This window comes from Plecotus auritus, assembly GCF_963455305.1.
Source record: "Plecotus auritus genome assembly, chromosome: 4".
NCBI lineage: Eukaryota > Metazoa > Chordata > Mammalia > Chiroptera > Vespertilionidae > Plecotus > Plecotus auritus.
In genome coordinates, this window is record NC_137775.1 from 4,659,357 (window position 1) to 4,683,581 (window position 24,225).

Consider the following 24,225-nt stretch of genomic DNA (forward strand, 5'->3'; position numbering starts at 1 on the left):
AAGCAGAGAGGAAACTTGGAGCGACGGCATCTCTGGAGGAGATGAGACCCAAATTCACAGCCCCAGAGCCCACACCCTACATGTGCCACCGTGGGCCGGGCGCCCAGCAGTCTGAGCCCCAGTTTCTTCACCCATGAAATGGGGGAAATCCCAGCACCATATCAGTTGTGGAATTAAAGGACTCAACCCCAAAAATATGACAGTGGTTCCCTATAGCCATTCACCTGCTCCCACCTCGGCCTCGTAGAAAACTCTGAGTTAGGATTTCTCCAGGCTGCTGCTGACTGCCCTTCCTTCAGCGCCCACCCCAAAGGCCCCTGGCTCTCCCCCTTCCCCTGGGTCCTCTCTTCTGCTCTGGTCTAGATTCAGACTCCGGGAGGAGATTTCAGGCCTTCTCCTTGCTTTCCTTTTTCACTTGAAGCATTTTCTGAGCTCTGCGTGGGTGCCAGGGGCTGTAACTAGATGGGGAGTTCTTTATTTTGTTTGAAGTTCACTGCTGTTTCATTTAATTGTCACCATGTCATGAGGTGAATGTTCATATCCATGTTTTTCTGCCTTAGGAAAGGATGGAACTTGCCCCTGGCCACATGCTGATGCGAGAGGAAGTGGGCATTTGATGGCCACATGCTGACCACAGCTCTTTCTCTCCATCCCAGCCTGCGGGATGAGGGGCATGTGTTCAAGGCTGGTTGTAGGGCTTCTTTCTGTAATGACTCTGTTCCATTCCACAGACCTGAGAAAATTCTAATCCGCAGAGAAGTTCCATCAAAATGGGTGAAGTTTACCTTTGATCAGAGATCAAGGCAAAGAAAGTGCAGGCTTTAAACTAAAACCACGTGGGTTCTAACACCATTTGGTTCCCTGCATCTGTTTTTCCGGTGAAACTGAACCCGGGGCAGCACATGCCGAGGAGGAAGCTGAGGGGCTAGAATGATGTCACTGACCCCCGGTCTGATCGCTTCTGCTCCATTCATCTCAAAGAAGTCCACTTGAAAGAGAAACCAAGATGGCGGCATAGGTAAATACCTGAAATTGCTGCCTTGCACAATCACTTCAAAACTACAACTAAAAGACAAAACGGGCATCATCCAGAACCACAGGAAGGCTGGCTGAGTGGAAATTCTACAACTAGAAGGAAAGAGAAAAGCACACTGAGACTCAGAGGAGCTGCAGAAGTAAAGGCAGAGGTACAGAGGTGCGCGCGTGAAAAGGGCTGGCAACTGAGGACATGGTTGTCTTTTTCAATCGGGAGGGAGACACAAGCTCCTGACTGCTCTGAACTCCAGTTCCGGGAGAGACTCTGGGGACCCAGACTCATACGGGGAGAAACAAGACTGTCTGGCATCGGGTGGAACTCAAGGGCAGCTTTCTCTCAGAGGTGCTTGCAGCGATTACCACGGGACACTGAGACCCGGGGGCCTCTTAAGGCAGGACTTACGGGAAGCCATTGCTGTTTGTTCTGCCCTGAGACTCCGCCCCATCCAAGCTGTGTGCAGAGGCTTTTGCATATGAATGGCCTGGCCCTTTGCAATCTAAAATTACCTTACAAATTGCAGCTGTGTCAGAGAAACCCAGAACATCCAAAAGAAGGCCCAAGGCCCCACAGCAGCTTGCATTGCCTCACAGCTGGACCTCATCTGGGCACCTCCAAAACCCAAACAAAGAAGAGGAATCTGCAGATCTCTCCATAGCTCCTGCTGGGTGGCCTCAGGCAGAGGCTAAATTAGCACCTCCTTGGAGATCCAAGAGCCAGTGTACCCAGGGGTCAGAGTGGGACCATCCAGATTACAACTCCTCAGATCCATAAGGGACACACTCAGGGGTCAGACTCAGTGAGCACCAAAGCCCCACTGAAGCAAGTCCTGCCCCATAAGGGTGTCTCCAGCACAGCAGTTCTCCCATCGTAGACACAGCTGATCCTCACAGCCAATTGGCCTGGAGGTCAATTCCTCCCAGGGATACCAACAACAATCAAGGCTTAACTACAACAAGACTGTGCACACAGCCCACAAAGGGGTGCACCAAGGGTGTCCACCTCAGGTAACTGGGGAGGCTGAGCCAGTGGGCCCTAGAGGACACCTACCACACGAGGCCACTCTATCAACTCAGGGAAGCAGCCAAAATGCAGAGACAAAGAAACAGGTCACAAATGAAAGAAATGGAGGAAAGCAAACAACTGGATATAGATTTCAAAACCATGGTTATAAGGTTACTCAAGAATCTTCTAGAAACCGCCGATAACTTTAGTGAGGCCCTCAAGGATATGAAAAAGGACCAACTAGAAATTAAGCATACACTGACTGAAATAAAGAATAATATACAGAGATCCAACAGCAGACTAGAGGATCACGAGAATCAAGTCAAAGATCTGAAATACGAAGAAGCAAAAACACCCAACCAGAAAAACAAAAAGAAAAAAGAATAAAAAAATATGAAGATAGTGTAAGGACCCTCTGGGACAACTTCAAGTGTACCAACATCCGAATTATGGGGGTGCCAGAAGAAGAGAGAGAGCAAGATACTGAAAACCTATTTGAAGAAATAATGACAGAAAACTTCCCCCACCTGGTGAAAGAAATGGACTTATAAGTCCAGTAAGCACAGAGAACCCCAAACAAGAGGAATCCAAAGAGGACCACACCGAGACACATCATAATTAAAATGCCAAGAGCAAAAGACAAAGAGAGACTATTAAAAGCAGTAAGAGAAAAACAGTTAGTTACCTACAAGGGAGCACCCATACAATTGTCAGCTGATTTCTCAACAGAAACTATGCAGGCCAGAAGGGAGTGGCAAGAAATATTCAAAGTGATGAATGGCAAGAACCTACAACCAAGATTACTCTACCCAGCAAAGCTATCATTCAGAATTGAAGGGCCTATAAAGAGCTTCACAGATAAGAAAAAGCTAAAGGAGTTCATCACCGCCAAACCAGAATTATATGAAATGCTGAAAGGTATTCTTTAAGAAGAGGAAGAAGAAGAAAAAGGTAAAGATAAAAATTATGAACAACAAATACATATCTATCAACAAGTGAAACTAAAAATCAAGTGAATAAAAAATCTGATGAACAGAATAAACTGGTGAATATAATAGAGTCAGGGGCATAGAAAGGGAGTGGACTGACAATTCTGGGGGGGGAAAGGGGTGTGGGGGGTGCGGGAAGAGACTGGATAAAAATCGTACACCTATGGATAAGGACAGTGGGGCGGGGGGGGGGTAAGGGCAGAGGGTGGGTGGGGACCGGGTGGAGGGGAGCTGTGGGGGGAAAAAGAGGAACAACTGTAATAATCTGAGCAATAAAGATTTATTTAAAAAAAAAAAAAAGTCCACTGGAGGGAGGCTCAGAGCCTTTCACAAAAACAACTCTCATTTTTAAAAATAGGAAGAGGGCGGGGGTTTTATGTCTCCTTACAAGAAGTTTCCATCCTCTGGCTTCACATTTTACTTTTCATTCAAAAAGCCCAGCGTGGCTTTTGTGTTGGAAACGTCCCCGGACCTGAGCGCCCTTTTCTCACGCTCTGAGTCACCGTGTGCCCTGGGAGGTGGGAGCGTCCTCTCCCTCCGACCTGAGAGGGAGGAAGCTCTTCCATCAGAAGGAAATGATCGTAAATGGAAGGAAATGATCGTAAATGGAAGGAAATGATCGTAAATGGAAGGAAATGATCGTAAACACCCCATTCTGAGCGCGCTCCAACCCTGAATATGCGCCTCAGATCCACACAACAGCTTCGCAGAGAACGAGGTCGGTCTCGTCTCCCCTCCTTCCAGCCCGACCTCCTGTAAGAAAAAAGAATGCAAAAGTCACCAGCACAGATTCAAGAGCGAACACTAATGTTTACACAGAGCGAGAAACAAAATCACACGCTGTCAGTTTAATGAAGCTGACATTAAATAAAGTGGAAATTTAACGAAGCTGTATTTTTATAACAAACAAAATCCCCCTCAAAATCACATAATGTTTTTATTAACATTGCCCCCAGGAATGACATTACAGACTCAGAGACAGTGCGATAACGCTCCCTTTTGTACAGTTTTAGGATGCACACCCCTTTTAGTCACTTCTTCCTAGAGATTAGGATTTTGTAGCCCTAGCCAGGTAGCTTCGAGTGTAGTCCCAATACGCCAAGATTTTGGGTTCGATCCCTGGTCTGGGCACACACAAGAAGCGACCAATGAATGCATCAATAAGTGGAACAACAAATCCACCATTCTTTCTCTCCACACCCCCGCCCCTAAAAATCCATTTAAAAATTTTAAAAATGATTTTGTAATATTTTCTGTCAAGAGAATAAAAGTTAATTTTCCTTTTAGCTTACTTGATTAAAATTTGAGGTTCTCTTGCCAAAACCGGTTTGGCTCAGTGGATAGAGCGTCGGCCTGTGGACTGAAAGGTCCCAGGTTCGATTCCAGTCAAGGGCACGTAACTTGGTTGCGGGCACATCCCCAGTAGGAGGTGTGCAGGAGGCAGCTGATCGATGTTTCTCTCTCATCGATGTTTCTAACTCTCTATCCCTCTTCCTTCCTTTCTGTAAAAAATCAATAAAATATATTTTTTTAAAAAAATTTGAGGTTCTCTTCAACATTAATAGTGGAGTCATTCCCAAGCCTCCTGGAGCAGAGACCCAGCATGCCCCCTGCTTCCTGTTCCCACACTCCTGACCCACAGAACCTGGGAGCATAAAATGATTATTATTTAAGCCACTCATTTCTGGGGCAACTAGTTACCCAGAAATAGAAACTAGAAATGTTATGATTCTTAGTATTTTTTTTTCTGTGCCTTTAAGGATATATTTCTTACTGAAGTGAGTCACTTAACTTCTTAGATCAAGAGGAAATGATAGTGTGTCTGAGGTTCTGAGATTTTCTTTAAGGAACAGAAAAACAACAGATCAGCGACATTTCTAGACATTATTATCCCATGTACATAATGAAATACTGCCCCCCCTGCCCCCCCCCCCCCCCCCCCGCCAATAGATAATGCTGGGACATTCACAAGTTCCGGGGGAAGGAAGCTAAAGAGAAGCTTGAGAACTGAAACACCGTTCGTTCACTAGTCTTGCCCAGCTAAAAGTACCACAAGTCCGGCAAAAGTCAGAAAAGATGCAGAAAAGTATGTGACACCTGCCCAGGAAAAGGATCAATACACGGACCCCTTCAAGCTCTCACTTGGAGAAAGGGTGGGGGGCAAGAGCATCGTATCTCCACCAGGTAAAGAGTTAAGCCAATATGAACAGATACTGGAACCAAGTCAGTTTTAAGAGGTCATCAAACATGACATTTCTTCTGAAACATGGAGTAGAGCACGTGATGTGAGACATACGTTTGCTGGGCAATGGCAGCAGCGTCCGGAGGCCAATCGAAGGCCTGCGCTTTGGTCTGACATGAATAGGTTGGTCTTATAAATCCTGGTGGACCATAAAGTCCTCATCACTGAGCTTCTCGTTTTTTTTAAATATATTTGTATTGATTTCAGAGAGGACGGGAGAGGGAGAGATAGAAACATCAGTGATGAGAGAGAATCATTGATCGGCTGCTTCCTGCACGCCCACTGCTGGGGATCAATCCCGCAACCCAGGCATGTGTCCTGACCGGGAATCAAACCATGACCTCCCGGTTCATAAGTTGACGCTCAACGCTGAGTCACACCAGCCAGACTGAATTTTTTGTTTGTTTGTTTAAATATATTTTATTAATTTTTTACAGAGAGAAAGGGAGAGGGGTAGAGAGTTAGCAACATCGATGAGAGAGAAACATCCATCAGCTGCCTCCTGCACACCCCCTACTGGGTATGTGCCCGCAACCAAGGTACATGCCCTTGACCGGAATCGAACCTGGGACCCTTCAGTCTGCAGGCCAACGCTCTATCCACTGAGCCAAACCGGTTAGGGCTGAATTTTTTGTTTTTAACTGCTGCCTTGGGTAGCAGAAATCTTCAAGTATTTTTAATGGGGGGCAGGATGGGGGTGCTCACATTGGTGTCATTCAAATCCTGACTCCAGTGGTGACTGAAGCCCCATCCCCACAACCCTGCCATTCCTGAAGTCACAGGAACTACCCTGGTAAACTTCAAACATTCTCTTCCTGCCAAGCAAGTTCCGATGGGTTTCTACCACGTGCAACCAAGAATCTTCACCAACGTAACTGTCTAATGTAATACCTACATAGCTATGAAGGTAGGCCTACATTTTACAAAAATTGTTTTAGATCTCGTTTACATAATACTTCGCAATTTTCCAAACACTCTTATACACGTTATTGCTTTTGATATGCAAAAATAATGGTGTAATACAAGTAAAGCAGTGTCTATTATCTGTTATTTTAAAATAACAACAAATACGTTGTCTTTGTCAAGGAGACAAAGAACCATTTAAATTTCGCCTGAGGTCACCCAGCTAGCGAGTGCAAACCTGTGGTTCAATGCTAGTCCCTAACTCCAAGTTCAGTGCTCTTGACCCACACCCCTGCCTGGTTCCCAGGCTCCCTTCCCCTGTGCCATGTGCACACACCAAACATCCCCCAGAGCCTGGCTCTCGGAAGGAAACCCTCCCACCATGTAAATGACTACCTTCTAACGGGCCTACTTTGTAAAATGTGAGTTTTTTAAAATAGTGTTTCCTTAATGCAAGGTATGCTCGTGCTGCGATTATTTTATCCACTAAAAGCTAACAAAGCATTAGTGACACCTTGTGGCAAAAACCTTGTCAATTCATGTGCTTCTGCTACCACCCACTTGCAGTTAAAAGACTGGTCCACAGGCCTTAGGCACTTCACTGGGGAGTGAAGACAACAGCAACACTTCTTATTTTTTATTTTTTTATTTTTTTTAGTTGCAGCAGTTATCAGCAACACTTCTGAAGAATAATCTATGGTTATAGATTCTACTCCTCATATTAGGTCTCTCAGGGAAGCACACACTTCACTTACACAGAGACAATATTGTTAACACGAAACCAAAGCTTAAATGCGCAGCCCCACCCCATGATACGTAATTCTTCAGGGCCGGGGCCGGCACATGAAGGCATAGGAGCCTCCAAGACCCAACGAAGCGCCCACCCCATTCCCAAAAGGATGTCTGTGGGGCGGCCCTTGTCGCTGGGTGGACCCAGCGTCCTCGGAGGTGCGGGCAAAGGGCAGGAGGAAGAAAAGAAAGGCGGCAGGCATGGGGACTCAGGGATGGAGCGCGGACCCAGGAACCAGGAGGCCAGCTTCCAGGTTCCTGGTCAGGGCATAGGCGGGGGGGGGGGGGGGGGGGGGGGGGGCAGGCTCCATGCCCAATGCCGCCCAGGGCAGCGAATCAAGGATTCTCGCTCATCATTGATGTTTCTCTCTCTCTCTCTCTCTCTCCTTCCTCTCTGAAATCAATAAAAACATATTTTAAAAAGAAAGAAAGAAAGGCGGGAATGCAGGCAAGGCTGCGGAGCGAGGTGGGAGAGGTGGCGCTGCTGGCAGACCCCAGGGGAGCCTGGGCGCTACTTGTGTGCGATGGAGCCTCCGTGGGCAGCCCGGGGCAGCGACAGCGGGAGGGCAGCCGGAGGAACAAGAGGGGAGGCCCCTACGGAACGGGAGCACGAGGGCCTGGGGGAATGGCGCCAACACCGGCCCCCAGAGCCACACCCAGAAAGGGGCCGGGACCGCTGCCGCATCCCCCGAGGACACAGCAGAGGGCGCCACGCCCATCTTCCTGGCCAAAGAGCTGCTAACGCGCAGGCGCACCTGCCAGGGAGGCACGGTGGGCGGAGTCAAGAGCCGGAAGTGCGCGGCCCTAGGGACCTTCCCACGAAACCCGCCCCTCGAATCGGCCTGGAGGTCCCGCCCCCTGGCGGAACTCGGGGTTGCTGGGCAACCGCTGCGGGCGCCGCCGGCGGCTCTGTGCTCCCGCTGGCCTGCCGAGTGTGGCTCCCACGTCTCGCCCTGGCAACTTCCCTTCCTGCCCGCTGCCTTTCTTCCTCCCCTCCCGGCGCCTGGCACCCCTGCCCTGGCACCACGTAAACCTCTCCGGTCCCACGACGCCTTAGCGCCCGCCTGCTCCGAAGCCAAGTTCCATTGAAAGCCAAGCGCTTCGATGCCCGGCGTAGCCTCTGGGACCATGAGCACCTACACCTACACCAGCCGGCCCCGGGCCCCACCCTGCCGCCTGCGCTACCGGGACAGCCTGACGCAGCAGTGAGTGAACCCACAGCCCCTGTGTGTCTCCAGCCGTGTCCCCCTTCTGGCCCCGTCGCCCTCGGGACACCTGCCTCCGCGCTTTCCGGCCCCTCCGCGCCGCCGACACCAGGTTCTTCCCTGACCGTTCCCAGGCGCGCGGAGGAGCGAGGGCAGAAGGGGCCTGGGTGTCCTCCCTTCGTCCACTGTTCGGGGTCGTGAATTGCTGACCTGTTTCACAAAGTTTGACCCAACTAATGTTTCCTGTTGGCCAGCTGTGTGCCAAGCTCCTTACTACAGTCGTTTACATACATTTTCTTACGAGTCCACAGGGCTGTGAGGTTGGTTTTATAACTCCATGATGCAAATAAGAAAACAGGTACAGAAGTGTCACACAGTAATCGCATGTCCAAAATGGGAGCCACGCCAGTCTTTGGTCAAAAAATCAGGTGATCCTTTCATGCTCGACCCCAAATTGTATTTTTACATTGATGAGCATGTGCTAATATTCAAATATCTGTATTTTAAAAGGACCGTAATCATGATGGTTCTCTTGAAGTTCCTCCCGTAAGCATCAACTTTTGGAATCATCAGAACTTCCCAAGAATGCGGATTCCACGGGAGCAGGAACCTTCCTGTCTGTGGTCTCACCAGGACCATGCCGGAGGCACAATAAGCACTCAGTACAAACTGCTGAATTAATGGCCGGGCATCAGCAATGGAACTCTCGATGCTTATTTCAGAAACTGAGTCCAAATTCATAATCATCTTATTCTGCCAAAGGCATTTTTAATAAATACTTACACTTTTAAGAAAACCAAAATAGAAACTTTAAACTTGGAGAGAGATCATTTATATTGTAAAAGGATTCCGTTTCAAAAGGCATTTCTTTCAAAAACACTTTCTGGCCCTAGCAGGTGTGGCTCAGTGGATAGAGCATGGGCCTGTGGACTGAAGGGTCCCAGGTTCAATTCTGGTCAAGGGCACAGGCCCGGTTGCCGGCTCCATCCCCAGTGGGGGCGTGCAAGAGGCAGCCAATCAATGAGTCTCTCTCATCATGGATGTTTCTATCTCTCTCTCTCCCTCTCCCTTCCTCTCTGAAATCAACTTTAAAAATTTTTTAAATTAAAAAATAAAAATAAAGGGTAGGGACCCTGCCTTTCCTTTAAATAAACAAACAACAAAAACACTTTCTGGTGCCTTTAAGTGGTTGCTTATAAGTCATTACTATTAAATCTGACCAACAGGTGAAATAAGAATCATTGGTGATTCATTCGGAATAATTTTTTTTTAATATAGAATTAGTTGATAAGTTGCAGGACCTTGCTTATATTGAACTAATCTGTTGATTCAAGCCATTGGAAGGAGTGTGGTATATACACTGAGTGGCCAGATGATGATGATCTCTGAACGCATAATAATCTGGCCACTCAGTGTATATCCTATATAATAAAAGGCTAATATGCAAATTGTCCCCTCGACCAGGAGTTCGACCAGCAGGCAGGCCAGCCAACCATCCATGTCCAGGCTGGCCAGACCCCACCCATGCACAAATTCATGCACCGGGCCTCTAATATATATATATATGTCTATACACACACACACACACAAACACACATATATGTACACACACACACACACATATGTACACACACACACACTGAGTGGCCAGATTATTATGCGTTCAGAGATCATAATAATCTGGCCACTCAGTGTATATGTGTATTTGATTTTTCAGTTTAAAATTATCCTTATTGGCGACTTGCAATTTACAAAAGTAATATATGCTTTTTGAAACAAAGGAAAAATATAAAATAAGGATGAATAAAGGCAATGTTAATTATCTCTTGCTCACCTCTACTCCCACTTCCATGTTGTAAACAAACTTAACAATCTTATATTACTACTAGTGGCCCAGTACACGAAATTTGTGCAGGGGGGGTCCCCTCAGCCCAGCCTGCACCCTCTCCAATCTGGGATCCCTCTCACAATCCAGAACCGCTGGCTTCTAACTGCTCACCTGCCTGCCTGCCTGATCACCCCTAACCACTCTGCCTGCCGGCCTGCTTGCCCCCAACTGCCCCCCCTTGCCGGCCTGATCGCCCCCAACTGCCACCCCTGCCGGCCTGCTCACCCCCAACTGACCCCCCGCCAGCCTGATCATCCCCAACTGACCCCCTGCCCGCCAGCCTGCTCACCCCCAATTGCCCCCACCCTGCTGGCCTGCTCACCCCCAACTACCCCCCCTGCTGGCCTGCTTGCCCCCAACTGCCCCCCCCCCCGTCAACCTGATCACCCCCAACTGTCCTCCCCTCTTGGCCTGATCACCCCTAACTGCCTCTGCCTCGGCCCCACCACCATGGCTTTGTCCGGAAGGACGTCTAGAAGGTCTCCCAGAAGGTGTCCCAGTCTAATTAGCATATTACCCTTTTATTAGTTTAGATTCTACACCTCCTTGCTGGTACACACATATATATGAGCATATGCACATTCAATTAGAAGGTTTAGTTCCAAAATAGAATCATACTACACATATTAATCTGCAGTTGACCTTTTCCACTTTTTTACAAGCTCTAATTTCATTTTTGTTTTTAATTCTCACTGGAGGATGTGTTTTTATTAATTTTAGAGAGAGAGGGAGGAGATTTCAATAAACAACTTCATGTATTGAACTCTTTATTTTTTTTTAAATATACTTTATTCATTTCAGAGAGGAAGGGAGAGGGAGAGAGTGAGATAAAAACGTCAATGATGAGAGAGAATCATTGACTGGCTGCCTCCTGCACACCCCCTACTGGGGATCAAGCCCAAAACCCGGGCATGTGCCCTTGATCAAAGTTGAACCCGGGACCCTTCAGTCTGCAGGCCAATGCTCTATCCACTGAGCCAAACCGGTTAGGGCTGACCTCTTTGTTGTTATGAGCCAGATTTCCAGAGTGGGCTTTTAGGTCGTGTATGTTTTTAATATGAATGATGGAACAATATACCTTTTCTCCAAGAATGTTTAAACATATCCTTTTCTCCATCTCCTCACCAGCAATAGGTGTTATGGATTTTTTTTTTTTCTTTTTGGCTTTTTTTTATAAATGTTTTTATCGATTTCAGAGAGAGGAAGGGAGAGGGAGAGAGGGATAAAAACATCTATGATGAGAGCGAATCATTGATTGGCTGCCTCCTGCAGGCCCCCTTCTGGGGATCGAGCCCACAAATGAGGCAAGTTCCCTGACCAGGATCAAATCATGACCTCCTGGTTCATGGGTCGACACTGAACTACTGAGCCATACCAGCCAGGCTCTTTTTGGCTTTTTTAAAATTACATTTCCTTTTTTGTTTTCTTTAATATATATATTTTATTGATTTCAGAGAGGAAGGGAGAGAGAGAGAAAGATTGGAACATCCGTGATGAGAGAGACTCATTGATCGGCTGCCTCTTGCATGTCCCCCACTGGGGATCAAGCCCGCAACCCGGGCATTGGAATCAAACCCAGGACTCTTTAGTCTTCAGGCCAATGCTCTATCCACTGAACCAAACCAGCTAGGACTCTTTTTGGCTTTTGATAGCATAAAACTCAACTAAAATTTGCCCTCATTATTACATTAATTAGCACTCGGAGGCTTTAATCAAGTAAGAGTTATGTTTGGATTTTTCCGTCCTAACAGCTGACTGGCTACAATTTATAGGCCAGATTGAGGGAGAAATTTTGTTCCAGACAGTTAAGAGACTTTTGCAGTAGTCCAGGTAAAAGATAGTGGGGTAGAGCAATGGGTAGAACGATGTGAGAAAGATTGCTGGTTAGAATCAATAGGACTTGCTGGATGTAGGGAGTGGGGAATAGGAAGGAATTGTGACGACGCCCAGGCTTCTAGATTAAGCCAAATGAAACAGACACTGAAGGAGTAGCGAGGTGGAGTGGGGGAATCCTAGTTAGTTCAGTAAGGTTGCCTGTGAGACATCTTAGTGAGATGTCATCGAACTTACCAGTTGGCTGTACATGGTTAGAGCTCAGAGAGAGTTCTGAGCCAAACATAAAACTGGGAGTTTTCAGCATACGGGTCCTAAGTGAAGCCTGAGAATGGATGAATTTAACTAAGGACACGGGAGGGCTGAGCCCTAAGGAAATCCTCCAGGACTGGAGGTGCTGTCAGCACGGTGAGAAAGAGCGTGGGAGAAGGAGCAGAAGGCGATGGGGAATGCGGTGTGTCACAGAGGCTGGGAAGGGAGGGCTCAGTGAAGGGGCGGCCGGCCGAGCTGAACGTGCCGGAGGATGGCACGGGTTCCAGTCATACGAAGTCAGGTTACCCAATGGGATTTCGATCTGTGATACATAAGCAGCATGGTACCCCCCTCAACATCATTTCTGATAGAGACTGTTATTGGTGTAGTTAGATATTTGGTTTTATAACCATAGGTAGAATATCATTTAAAGAACCTTGGATGAAAATATCAACTGTATTTTTCACTGTTGATCATTATACTCCAAATTAAAACAATATAATTTTAAAAGATCTTTGAAGTTAAAGAACAATGAGAAGTTTAACTTATTTTATTAAGCCTATTTCTAGTAATGTAATTTTTTAGTCCTTGAATCAAACTTTTGTCAGTTCTTTAGGGTAGACCTCTTTTCAGTTTTGTTTTTTTAAATATTTTTGTATTGATTTCAGAGAGAGGAAGGGAGAAGGAGAGAGAGAAAGAGAGAGAAACATCAATAATGAGAGAGAATCATTGATCGGCTGCCTGCTGCATACCCCATACTGGGGATGGAGCCTGCAACCCGGGCATGTGCCCAGGGTGGGAATCGAACTGTGACCTCCTGGCTCATAGGCTGACGCTCAACCACTGAGCCACACCGGCCAGGCCCCTTTTCAGATTTTAATGGTAAGTAGTTTAAAGTTTTACAGCCCAAATCCAGCTCTGCCACTTACTAGTAGACTTCTTTCTGAGTTTACTTCCTCTTTTTTCAAATGAGGATTATATTTCCCAACTTTAAGCTTATCTTGAGCAATAAATAAAATAATACATGTGAAGGGCATATCATCAGCATTCCCTAAGTGGCAGCCATTTGTCCCCTTAATTTTTGGACTGCGCTCAAACAAAAATCTGTTTCCTTACAATATTTCCATCTTAGTCTAAGTCTTATAAAAACGAGTTGACCTCCCAGGTACCAGCAGGTATTTAGAATTTGCTCTCTCACAGACCTGACGAACCCCTGCCGTTCGGAAACATCATGTATGACAGAAGGGTGATCCGGGGCAACACTTACGCTCTACATCCAGAACGGCAGGTGCGTAGAATTCGAGTAAAGTGAAGGGCCAGTTTATTTGTTGCTTTTCATTTCTAATCTCTTGCAGACTAAAACATGTATAAAATAAAATAAAAATGGATTGCTAGAAAAAGGAATAGTCCTATTAACTATTAAGGAAATTGCATTTCTAATTTAAACATTTCCCAAAAGAAATGTCCAGGCCCAGATGGTTTCACTGGAGAATTATACCCAACACGTAGAAAAGAATTTGCACCAATTCTCCACAGACTCTTCTGGAAAATAAGAGAGGAGGGAATACTTCCCAACTTATTTTATGAGGCCACCATTGCCCTGATACCCAAATCAAATAGCTAACCACTATGATGTACACCTGGAACTAATATAAAATATTATTGTCAACTGTAGTTGAAAAATAAAGATAATCGTAGCGCTTTTCAATTTCTTACCTGTATATTAAAGTTTATTGTGCCTGAATGGTTATATCAGTATACTAGGTTACTAGGCACGAGAGGAAATCCTGCTGCAAATACTTGAATGAGAAAAACGATTTCTTAGATAAGGTTCTGCACGATTTATTCCACTTAATAGTCGTACTTTCAAGTTGCTTTTGTCAGACACCTTGCTAGTCCCCTGGCCAAGTGCAAACGACATTTCCATCCCCAGGTCCCGCCGCGCAGGAGCCAGCCGCGATGCGATGCCGGGCGCTCTGCTGCTCCCCAGGAATCACTTTTGCAATGCACTTGCGTTTGCTTTGAGAAATAGTTTCTAAACTGTAGGCCCTTTTCCGTCACTCTCAGCGCGGGCAGGCCGTGGACGAGCACGTCCAGAAGCTCCAGGAGACCAAGAAGAGGGCGGCCGCCAAAAGACGCGCCCAGGAGCAGCTCCGACCGCGCACGCCGGAGCCCGTGGAGGGCAGGAAGCACGTGGACGTGCAGACAGGTGGGTGGCTGGCCCGGCGCCGGCTCCTTGTGGCTCAGCTCTTTGGCCTTCCCGTTGCTTAGGTATCTGTATGCTCCCCAGTACTTCCCCAGCCACTTAGTAGGAGGCAATTCATTAAAAACATTCCTAGATTACATATTATTATTACGTTGGCTACATGGCAATGTGAGATTTTTTTTAAAGAACTTTATGACCAGATTAATTCTCTCTTAGCCCTTTTTCCATATTTATTTTCAAACTGGGATTATTTCTCACTTTTTTTATAGTCCAACATGAATCACGGTTGGACCCACAGGAGAGGAGAACGTTGTAGTTCCATTTGGGCATTTTATTTGCCTCCTGAGAGGGGAAAGCCCTTGCAGCGCTGAGCCCTCCGCCTCTCACACGGCCTCGTCTGTCCTCCCCGCGGCTCTCCTTCCCCTCTGTGCCCCGGGCCCCGTGGCCTCCGCCGGCGGTGCCAGGCCTTTCCTGCCGCTCTGACTGTTCTCGGCTGGAGGGGCTTCCGGACCTAGGGGTCTAGCCGGGTGGTTGACAGAATCTTGATAATCAGACAGTACTTGGTGCTGCCATGGACGACCACGTAACCGCTCAGGGGGCACCTTGCACCCGGCCACGATGGTGAGTGCGCTCATCCGAGCTGCCTCCGGGCGGTAAGAGCGAAAGGAGGAGAACCGTTACGCTTTTTCCCTACCTGGAGGCCAAGTCTAGAATGAGTCCGTGTGATAGCCAATATAGTTGTCCTTCTGTGAGAGATTCGTTTTAACGTTTATCTAGCCCAGGGGTGGGCAAACTTTTTGACTCGAGGGCCACAATGGGTTCTTAAACTGGACCGGAGGGCCGGAACAAAAGCATGGATGGAGTGTTTGTGTGAACTAATATAAATTCAAAGTAAAGGAGCGGAGGGGAGAGCAAGAGAACTGGATAGAACAGCCGGATCCGGCCCGCGGGCCGTAGTTTGCCCACGGCTGATCTAGATCATCAGAATATTAGGAGATACAACAGTAGCCACCTTTTGTTGAGTATTTCCTATATCTCAGAGACTATACATGGGCATAACACTTTTAAATATACAGGAATTTTCAAATCTTTATATGTTTACTATCTTAGGACTCAATTATAGGATTATTAACTTTCCATGTCATATTGTGCTTTGCATCTTATATACATCTATGGTGTTAGTTTCACTTTCAAATATAAAGCTCAGTGCTTTCTTGATGTTCAGTATATTCTAGCCTGACTGACTCTCTTGTCTTCCAAATATATAAAAATGCTTAGTACAACATGTGAATTGAATACCCCACTTGAGCACTTTCTAAGACTTATTTTCTGATCCATTTAATTCTATTTTGAAGGAGCTGAAGTTTCAGATACAGATATATGCTTGAAATAGACCAGAATGTCAAACTCAATGTATATGGTATTCTCTTAGAATTATACCTTGAAGAAATTGCTGACCGCATAATTGAAGCTGATATGGAATGCCAGACAGATGCATTTTTGGACAAACCACCAACACCACTCTTTATTCCTGCCAAAACTGGCCAAGATGTGGCCACCCAAATCCTAGAAGGAGAGGTATAGTACGTTATTCGGACTTCCTTCTGTCTTCATTATAAATAGGTAAAGTTAGGTTTAGTTAAAACCTTAATAGGAATACAAACCACTGCACAATCAAAAAGATTCTACTCACTGGATTTCTTTCCAAATTTATCTCTAATAGTTTTATCCTGAAGTACCCAGAAATATTTTAAATGCTATGTCCTGATTTCCCCTCTTTGCTGATCAGAGATAAAAATTGTTAGCAATGTTTTTTGCTTTTATGTATCTGCATTCTTGCTTAATGTATGAGTATAAGTAGACTTGTACCAAATAAGGAAAAATAATATCTCTGAGCTAAGAGATTCTATTAGTTGCTTATAGATTACATAACTTTTATGAAGATAATCTATGTCAAAAAGTTCTAAAACAATTACATTTTCATATCATTGTGGAATGTGTTCTGAAATGTAAGAAGAGAAGACAATGCTTCTGTGCAGAACGACTTAAATGAGGTTAAGACTTGAAGGAACTTGAAAGAACCATCATTGAAACTGAGAAATCAAATAAATCTTCATAAGCTGCATAGAAGAGTATGTTTTGCCTTTAAATCCTAGAAATGAATCACTATAATGCCCATTATTCTTGTTCCTTGGTTTTTCAACTGTTATCAAAAACAACCAGTAAAAATTTAGTAGAAAAGGCAGGGAATAAGAACGAAAAGGATATTTCCCTTGGGTTTTAGAGTCTGACCTTAAAACTGTGGAGTATCAGGGTTCTTTTTGAAGACTGCTTGGATCTTTTTGTAACTCTGACTTAATTTTGCGTGTAAACCAGTGGTTCTCAACCTTCCTAATGCCGCGACCCTTTAATGCAGTTCCTCATGTGGTGGTGACCCCCAACCATAAAATTATTTTCGTTGCTACTTCATAACTGTAATTTTGCTACTGTTGTGAATCGTAATGTAAATATCTGTGTTTTCCGATGGTCTTAGGCAACCCACAGGTTGAGAACCGCTGCTGTAGAGCCCAAGACCATTGGAAAACACAGATATTTACATTACAATTCACAACAGTAGCAAAATTACAGTGATGAAGTAGCAACGAAAATAATTTTATGGTTGGGGGTCACCACCACATGAGGAACTGCATTAAAGGGTCGCGGCGTTAGGAAGGTTGAGAACCACTGCTACAAACAGAATGGTCCGCTGTGTGCCTGCAGGGCTGTTGTGAGGACTGGAGACCACAGACAAAGCCCCGGCACAGGTCCGGCGCACAGAGACGCTCGTACATAGGGTGGTGTTCCTGCTGCCGTTCTGGGAGTTTTATCATTGCGCATTTGGCTCATGATTAAAATGTGCCGTTTGCTTTGTGTTGTGCATTTAAGCTCTTTGACTTTGATCTGGAAGTGAAACCGATGCTGGAAGTCCTGGTGGGAAAGACCATTGAGCAGGCTCTGCTGGAGGTGATGGAAGAGGAGGAGCTGGCCGACCTGCGGGCCACTCAGTACGCCTATGAAGAGCTGCGCAACGTGGAGCTGGCCGAGGTCCAGAGGCTGGAGGAGCAAGAGAGGCGACACCGAGAGGAGAAAGTAGGTCCCGTTTCCTCCTTGGACAGCCCTTGGCTGTGCAGCAAAGTGTGTTCACGATGACACGTGGTCTGTTACAGAGCGAAAGGTCTTCGGAAATGTGCTAGAAAAGACGGATAGTATTTGTTTAGGTCTCTCCTGTTCTCGGATCACAGATCCTTTGTGAGCTGAGTCATGTTTTTAAATCCCAGCGTATGTAACTGTACCTAAATGGAGAACCAACGATTCCTAAGTTATTTAAGTGACATGTGTCCCAACTGCAAGGCACTCTTAGCTAGCAAGAGCCCCAGTGGAAGAACAGATCGATTTGCCAAAAGTTAGCGGCAGGAAAGGTGGACAGAAAAGGTAAGTGTATGTGAATGGGTGGGCGATAAGACTCAGAGGGTCTGGTCTGTGTAGAGTTCTGGGTCTCTCTCAGCGCCTAGACCAGGGGTGGGCAAACTTTTTGACTCGAGGGCCACAATGGGTTCTTAAACTGGACCGGAGGGCCAGAACAAAAGCATGGATGGAGTGTTTGTGTGAACTAATATAAATTCAAAGTAAAGGAGCGGAGGGGAGAGCAAGAGAACCGGATAGAACAGCCGGATCCGGCCCGCGGGCCGTAGTTTGCCCAAGGCTGGCCTAGACCCTCTCATATCCTTAGGGATACACCAGAACCACTTGGGTCCCTGGATAACATCTTTACAAGTATAGGTTTTTACAGCCTTTCATAAGGAGACTTATAGAATCCAATTTGTAAAATGTGCCACTAACCTCCAGCTAGGAGACACTAGGCTCGGTGTGTCTGGCAGTTACTGTCGCCCTGGCTCGCACCGGGAGAAGGAGTGATGAAGCAGCGCCGGGACACCTGGCACAGCTCACGCAGCTCCCCAAAGCGCCCCACTTGCTGCGCAGAAAGGCTTCGTTGTCGGGGTAGTCTACTCGGTGCCTAATGAAATGGGCTTTCAGTTTCCCTCCCCGGTGGGCAGAGCGTACGGCTTTCTGACTTGTGTAGAGAGCATACGGCGTATGGTTAAATTGTGCAAATGCAACGTTATTGGTTTACAAATATGAAATGAACACTGGCAAAATGAGCTTTGTTGAAAAAATCGGTGAAATTTATCAGAGTACTTACTTTTTAGTTTATTTACAATTAGGAAATACGTTATGAAAACTACAAATCATCTATATTTACATTTGCTTAAACCTTGAAAGAGACATAATTAGAAAATAGATCATGCGCCCACTTGTGCATGGAGTAGAGAATATGGCCCATTACCCTTACAGGGACCGTATGGTCTACAAGAAGCAGCAGCAACAAAAAAGAGGTTTTATCATTTTTGGAACTTTATGACTTCAAAAAGTCATTACAACTGAGACAATTCATTGGCCCAAGTTCTTTACTGAAGACATCTGAGCAACTATAATTTTCATATCAGCACTACTTACACTGCTATGTAAAAATACATATAACTATTATAACCCTTTGATATCCATACAAACATGTATATCTTGAAATTATTTTACTTGAAAATGGACCAGGAGGTGAATTTTACCATAAGCTCCATCTCTGAGTTCAGTACCTACTAGCTGTTGAAATTCATTACCATCCTGATGGAAACTAGGAACCTTTAATAGACATCTTGCTGTCCCTTCTTTGGATACAAATGTAAGTCCAGTTCTTCCTCGAACTCGCTTCGGGGCAGACGTGCCCGCTGAGTCACCACGCTGCTGGGGCTTGTCCTGCAGGAGCGCCGGAAGCAGCAGCAGTGGGAGGTGATGCACAAGCACAAGGAGACCTCGCAGAAGATCGCTGCCCGCGCCTTCTCGCAGCGCTACCTGGCCGACCTGCTCCCCTCCGTGTTCGACAGCCTCAAGGATGGGGGCTACTTTTTTGATCCTGTTGAAAGAGGTTGGTGGAGGTTTCTATTAGCTTAACCCTGTTACAATAAGCGTCTTCTTCACAGTTCAGATTTATCTCCTGCCCACTTTTATTTCCAAATGGAATCTTCCTATCTCTGATGCGGATGTAAAAGTCGATTACAGTTGTTTTAGGTAAAAGGTGTCACTGATGAGTGTATTATAAAGATCTTGATTTTAGGATGCCAGTTTGCCTTTATTCAGAAGCAACATTGGATAGTAGGAAGAAATATGGACTTGATGTGAAAAAGTTTGGGTTTGAGACCCAGCCTCATCCTTAAATAGCTTTATGACCTTCAGTTTTCTTACTGTGAAATGAGGATTACTTAGGAGTTAAATGTCATAATCCACACAAAACTTTGTAAGCTGTAAAGCACTGTGTATTTAAGTTGTTGCTGTTAACTCTTTCTCAGCTGGCTTACTGTTCTGATCAGAAACCCCTGGCCCAGCCTCTGTGCTCACTGGGTGAATGTCACCCCAGGAGCCAGTTCGATTCCGGTCACGGGCACATGCCCGGGTTGCGGGCTGCATCCCCAGTAGGGGGCATGCAAGAGGCAGCCGATCAATGGTTCTCTCTCATCATTGATGTTTCTATCCCTCTCCCTTCTTGTCTCTGAAATCAATAAAAACATATTAAAAAAAAACAAACACAACTTTTCAGGGCAGCGAGTAAGGTCACTTATTTATTGAGTTTGGTGCCAGACTGTCCCAGGCGCTGTATGAGGTATTGGAGATAATAGGGCGACTGGCCAATCTCTGCCTTGAAGACCCCAACTGTTAGCATCCCCGGGAGCCCCTCCCCTCAGCTCGTCTGGCCAGTGGCGTGTCAGGCTGCCATTCCTCACTGCCACCCTCCTTCCTCAGGCTCAGAAGTGCTTAAATCCACAATGCTGTGTGGACAGGTCCTGTTTCAAATGGCTAGTCGTATTTGGGGGCAGATGTTAGTAATGTGCATTCTCACTGATTCCATATTCAATTCAATACGCAGAGGTCAGATTACACACTAATATTATTAGTTTACATTTATATTGTGCTTTCTAATTTATATCGTGTTTTTCATACATGATACCACGTGACCCTCCCAGTAACCCTGTGGGGTGGATAAGGCAGGTTAATTCCCATTAATTCCCATGGCCTTGCTCCTGACCACTCCCCCGGGAGGCGGGAGGCTCAGACCAACCAGACCCTCCACTGCAGGCCCAGCGCTCTCCTCGCTGCCTGCCTCCACCTTGCTGGGTTAGCATGAGGTTCTGAAAAAGTCTGTATAGGTCCTTTAAAAGCCTGTACAGAGATTCATGCCTAGCTTGAAATTATTTATAGTAGTGAATATAATATTCTATCACACTGTTGTCATCTAATTAAAAAATAAAAATTAGATTCCTACCCTAAAAAAAACCTGTTTTTGAACATTAAAATGTGTATTAGAATGGACCATATTTTTAAAAGGATTACACAGCCCTAGCTGGTTTTGCTCAGTGGATAGAGAGAGCATCAGCCTGCAGACTGAAGGGTCCCGGGTTCGATTCTGGTCAAGGGCACATGCCCAGGTTCTGGGCTCCATCCCCAGTGGGGGATGTGCAGGAGGCAACCGATGAATGATTCTCATTATTAAAGTTTCTATCTCTCCCTCTCCCTTCCCGTCTGAAATCAATAAAAATATATTTAAAAAATAAAAATAAATAAAAGGCTTACACAGTAGTGGATTTCCATTTCAGTTTGAACAGCTTTATCACTGTGGAAACCCCCAGTTTCTAGAGGCCTTCTTCTCAGATGCCCTCTGACCTGTACCCTCCGAGCCTTGATCAGCTGCCATTGGCCCCAGGCTAAGGTGGGGGCGTGTTTTTCCAGGCATTGCTCAATCCCAGGTTGGCACTGCATGTAGATTGCTCTTCTCCCAAGTCCACAGCCCCACCCTCCCCCACCTCCTTACTCCACCTCAATGCACCTGTAAAGTCAACTCTAAAGGAAGGCCTCTTACTTTTGAAAATACTATTTCTACTGCAATGGACAGGCAGTGGGCCAGCATACACAGAGAGAACGTGGCAAAGCCTGTGCTGTGTGAGTCTTATTTCACATTCTGTATTAAGAAAACAATTTTGACAATATTGACCTTGTAACCTTGGGGGGAAAGCAGATTCTTCCTATCTATGATGATTCATAAAAATTACTTAGTGGTTATAATTAATTTTTTGTCATAGATATTGAGCTCGACTTCCTTCCATGGCTAATGAACGAAGTTGACAAAACCATGGAGCACAGCATGGTGGGAAGGACAGTGCTTGACAGTAAGTTACTTTACTTAAAAGTCATCTCTCAGGTTTTTCAGTAGGAAGACTAAACAGAAGAAAGATGTTAACTTTACAGTTTTAGTTCTTAATTTTCCAGTGCATCAGTTATATTAATTAACCAACACGCAAATTTTTACCCTCAATATTATTTTTTATTTTTCTATTTTATACTTTGTTCAGAATTAATCTCTTTTGTTGTTACTTTATAAGTGATATCTTATTAAGAAGGCATTGACTATAACTCATATTCGATTCATTAAGTGGCTCGGAAAGGAAGAGCGCTTTCTGTATAAAAGACTTTGACATGGGGAAGGGATGGGTCTGGTAAATGTTTTTTGTGCATCCACAAGTCAGCATTCTCACCACTAATATACAGAAAATCACAGTGACTTCTGTACATGCAATTTTTCAGTGTTGATTCGTGAGGTCGTTGAGAGGAGGCTGACCACGTACGAGCGAAAGGAGGACAAGCATCCGTTTCTGAAACCCGAGGAGGGGCCTGGTGGTCCTGGATCCGTGAGGGACCCCGTGATGGGTTATGAATTCCAGGAGCAGAGGCCGCTTCCAAGCGCAGATGCCCCATACGACAAGCTAATGGAGGAGGAAGAGGAGGAAGAAGATCGGATAGGACTGAGGAGGTCCTTGGGGAGGGAAGAACAGTTGCAAGGCAGGGAATCCTGGGAGGGGTGAAACCCCCCTGCAGCCCACCAGCATTGCAAGCAACCAGGTAATGACGGGAGGCCCGCAGGCTATGCAAATTATGTTGAATTTAGTCAACGTGACTTTTTCTCTAATGGACTGGGCAAATAGAATATGTTGAAATAAAACTAATAATAAGTAAAATTTAAATACTTCATTTATTTAATAGTAGAATATCAAGAAGTTATAACTAATGAGAATTATGCTTATTTACAAGCTTCCCATTATCACTATATATAACTAACGTATTTTTCCTTAATCTTTCTAATTTGTGGGTTTGGGGTCTTTTTAGTAAATATGATCTATAATGTTAGATATCAGCGATGTCGGCCATCGAGCTTTCCTTCTCTGTAGCAGCTATTTTCATCTGGTATGCCGAGGCACACCGGTGTGCTGCAAGATTTCTTTTTAATTAATTCTCGATAGAGGGGCAGGGGAGAGGGAGAAACATCGATGTGAAGGAGAACCTTCAATCAGTTGCCTCTTGTACGAACCGGGACCGGGGACTGAACCTAAAAGCTAGGTCTGTGCCCTGACCAGGAATCAAACCTGCAGCCTTTTTTGGTGTACGGGACGATGCTCCAACCAACTGAGCCACCCGGCCAGGCAGACCTTTCAACGCTTATTACAATATGGCAAGATATTATGAATTATGGCTTTGGTATCTTATAGAAAATTCACATTTGACTTTTTAATCTGAACTTGTTTGGAGAATTTAGCGGCACTATTGAAAATCAGATATTTTCTCTCTAAAGTCAAGTTACTCTTTTTTTTGTTTTTGTTTTTTGTTAATCCTCACTCAAGGATATGTTTCCATTGATTTTTAGAGAGAGTGGAAAGAACAGGGAGAGACGGAGAGAAACATTGATGTGAGAGAGATACATCGATTGGTTGCCACCTGTATGCACCCTGACCAGGGCCGAGAAACCTGCAACCAAGGTACGTGCCCTTGACCAGAATCGAACCCAGAACCCTTCCGTCTTTGGGCCAGCGCTCTATCCACTGAGCCAAACTGGCTAGGGCTCATGTTACTCTTCGGCAGTCACTGAAGTCTTCTGAGCTTTTGCGTAGATGGAGCCTATTTCTCTCAGAATATTTATAGCTATATAAGCTGTAGTGGTTTGAAATAACTTGCAGTTATTGACACATTGACCTCAATTTCTTCTTAAATTAGGTTCCAAAAATGTGCCCATATTTTAACAATGGAGAAGGATATCTTTCTCCAATTATGAAAAGGACTTGTGCTATATGACTATGTAGCAGTATATGGTTCTCCAACCATTTTCCCATCCGTCACTGTATCATTTACACCTCATAGCACCCCTTCTGAAAGTATTAGTGACAGTATGTAATTTTCAGCCTCAGTCATTAGTGCGGTTAGCCAGCAAACACTCACTGAGTGCCTGCTGTGTGCCAGGCACCATGCGGGGCCTGCTGCACCGCCTGTCGGTGGAGATACATGGACTTAGGGCTGCGAGTAAGGGAACCATAGCGCGGGGATTTAAGTGACGAGCCTACCAGGTGATGGGATGAAAGCTGGGACCCAGATCTTCTTTCTTCTCATCTAGTGGGCTTTCTTCTAAACAACCTTGAGTCCTTGTGGGTTACAAGGAATAACTTTAAGTAAATTATTGTATTAACAGCATTTTTAAAATGGGAGTTGCACCTGTTATCCATTGCTGGGTTAGTTCCATGTTGTGCAACAGTCTTCATAATCACGCTAAAATTTATAAGATTGATTTTGGCAAGAAGACCAAAATATTTTTTGATTAGGGTTGTAGCTGATCATTATTACTATTATTGACTTTAAAATACCTACAATCTTAAAAATGCTTTCAAAATGGAGCTGAGATGATCTTTTACAAATT

At 45.4% G+C, this 24,225-nt stretch overlaps 1 protein-coding gene across 3 annotated transcripts; it reads left to right on the forward strand.

The window, feature by feature from the left end:
- Positions 1 to 7,824: 7,824 nt before the first annotated feature.
- RSPH3 (radial spoke head 3) lies at positions 7,825 to 22,504 on the forward strand. Of its 3 annotated transcripts, none has more exons than XM_080664541.1 (8): positions 7,825 to 8,166; positions 13,340 to 13,427; positions 14,207 to 14,348; positions 15,778 to 15,923; positions 17,271 to 17,474; positions 19,200 to 19,362; positions 21,569 to 21,655; positions 22,071 to 22,504. In XM_080664541.1, exons 1-8 carry the CDS (start codon positions 8,066 to 8,068, stop codon positions 22,346 to 22,348), a joined length of 1,209 nt encoding a protein of 402 aa, XP_080520667.1. In that variant the 5' UTR covers positions 7,825 to 8,065; the 3' UTR covers positions 22,349 to 22,504. The 3 variants fall into 3 exon arrangements, with proteins under 3 accessions (XP_080520667.1, XP_080520669.1, XP_080520668.1); XM_080664542.1 differs by lacking the exon at positions 7,825 to 8,166 and adding an exon at positions 12,618 to 13,021; XM_080664543.1 differs by lacking the exons at positions 13,340 to 13,427; positions 15,778 to 15,923 and having other exon boundaries at positions 7,832 to 8,166.
- Positions 22,505 to 24,225: the final 1,721 nt, after the last annotated feature.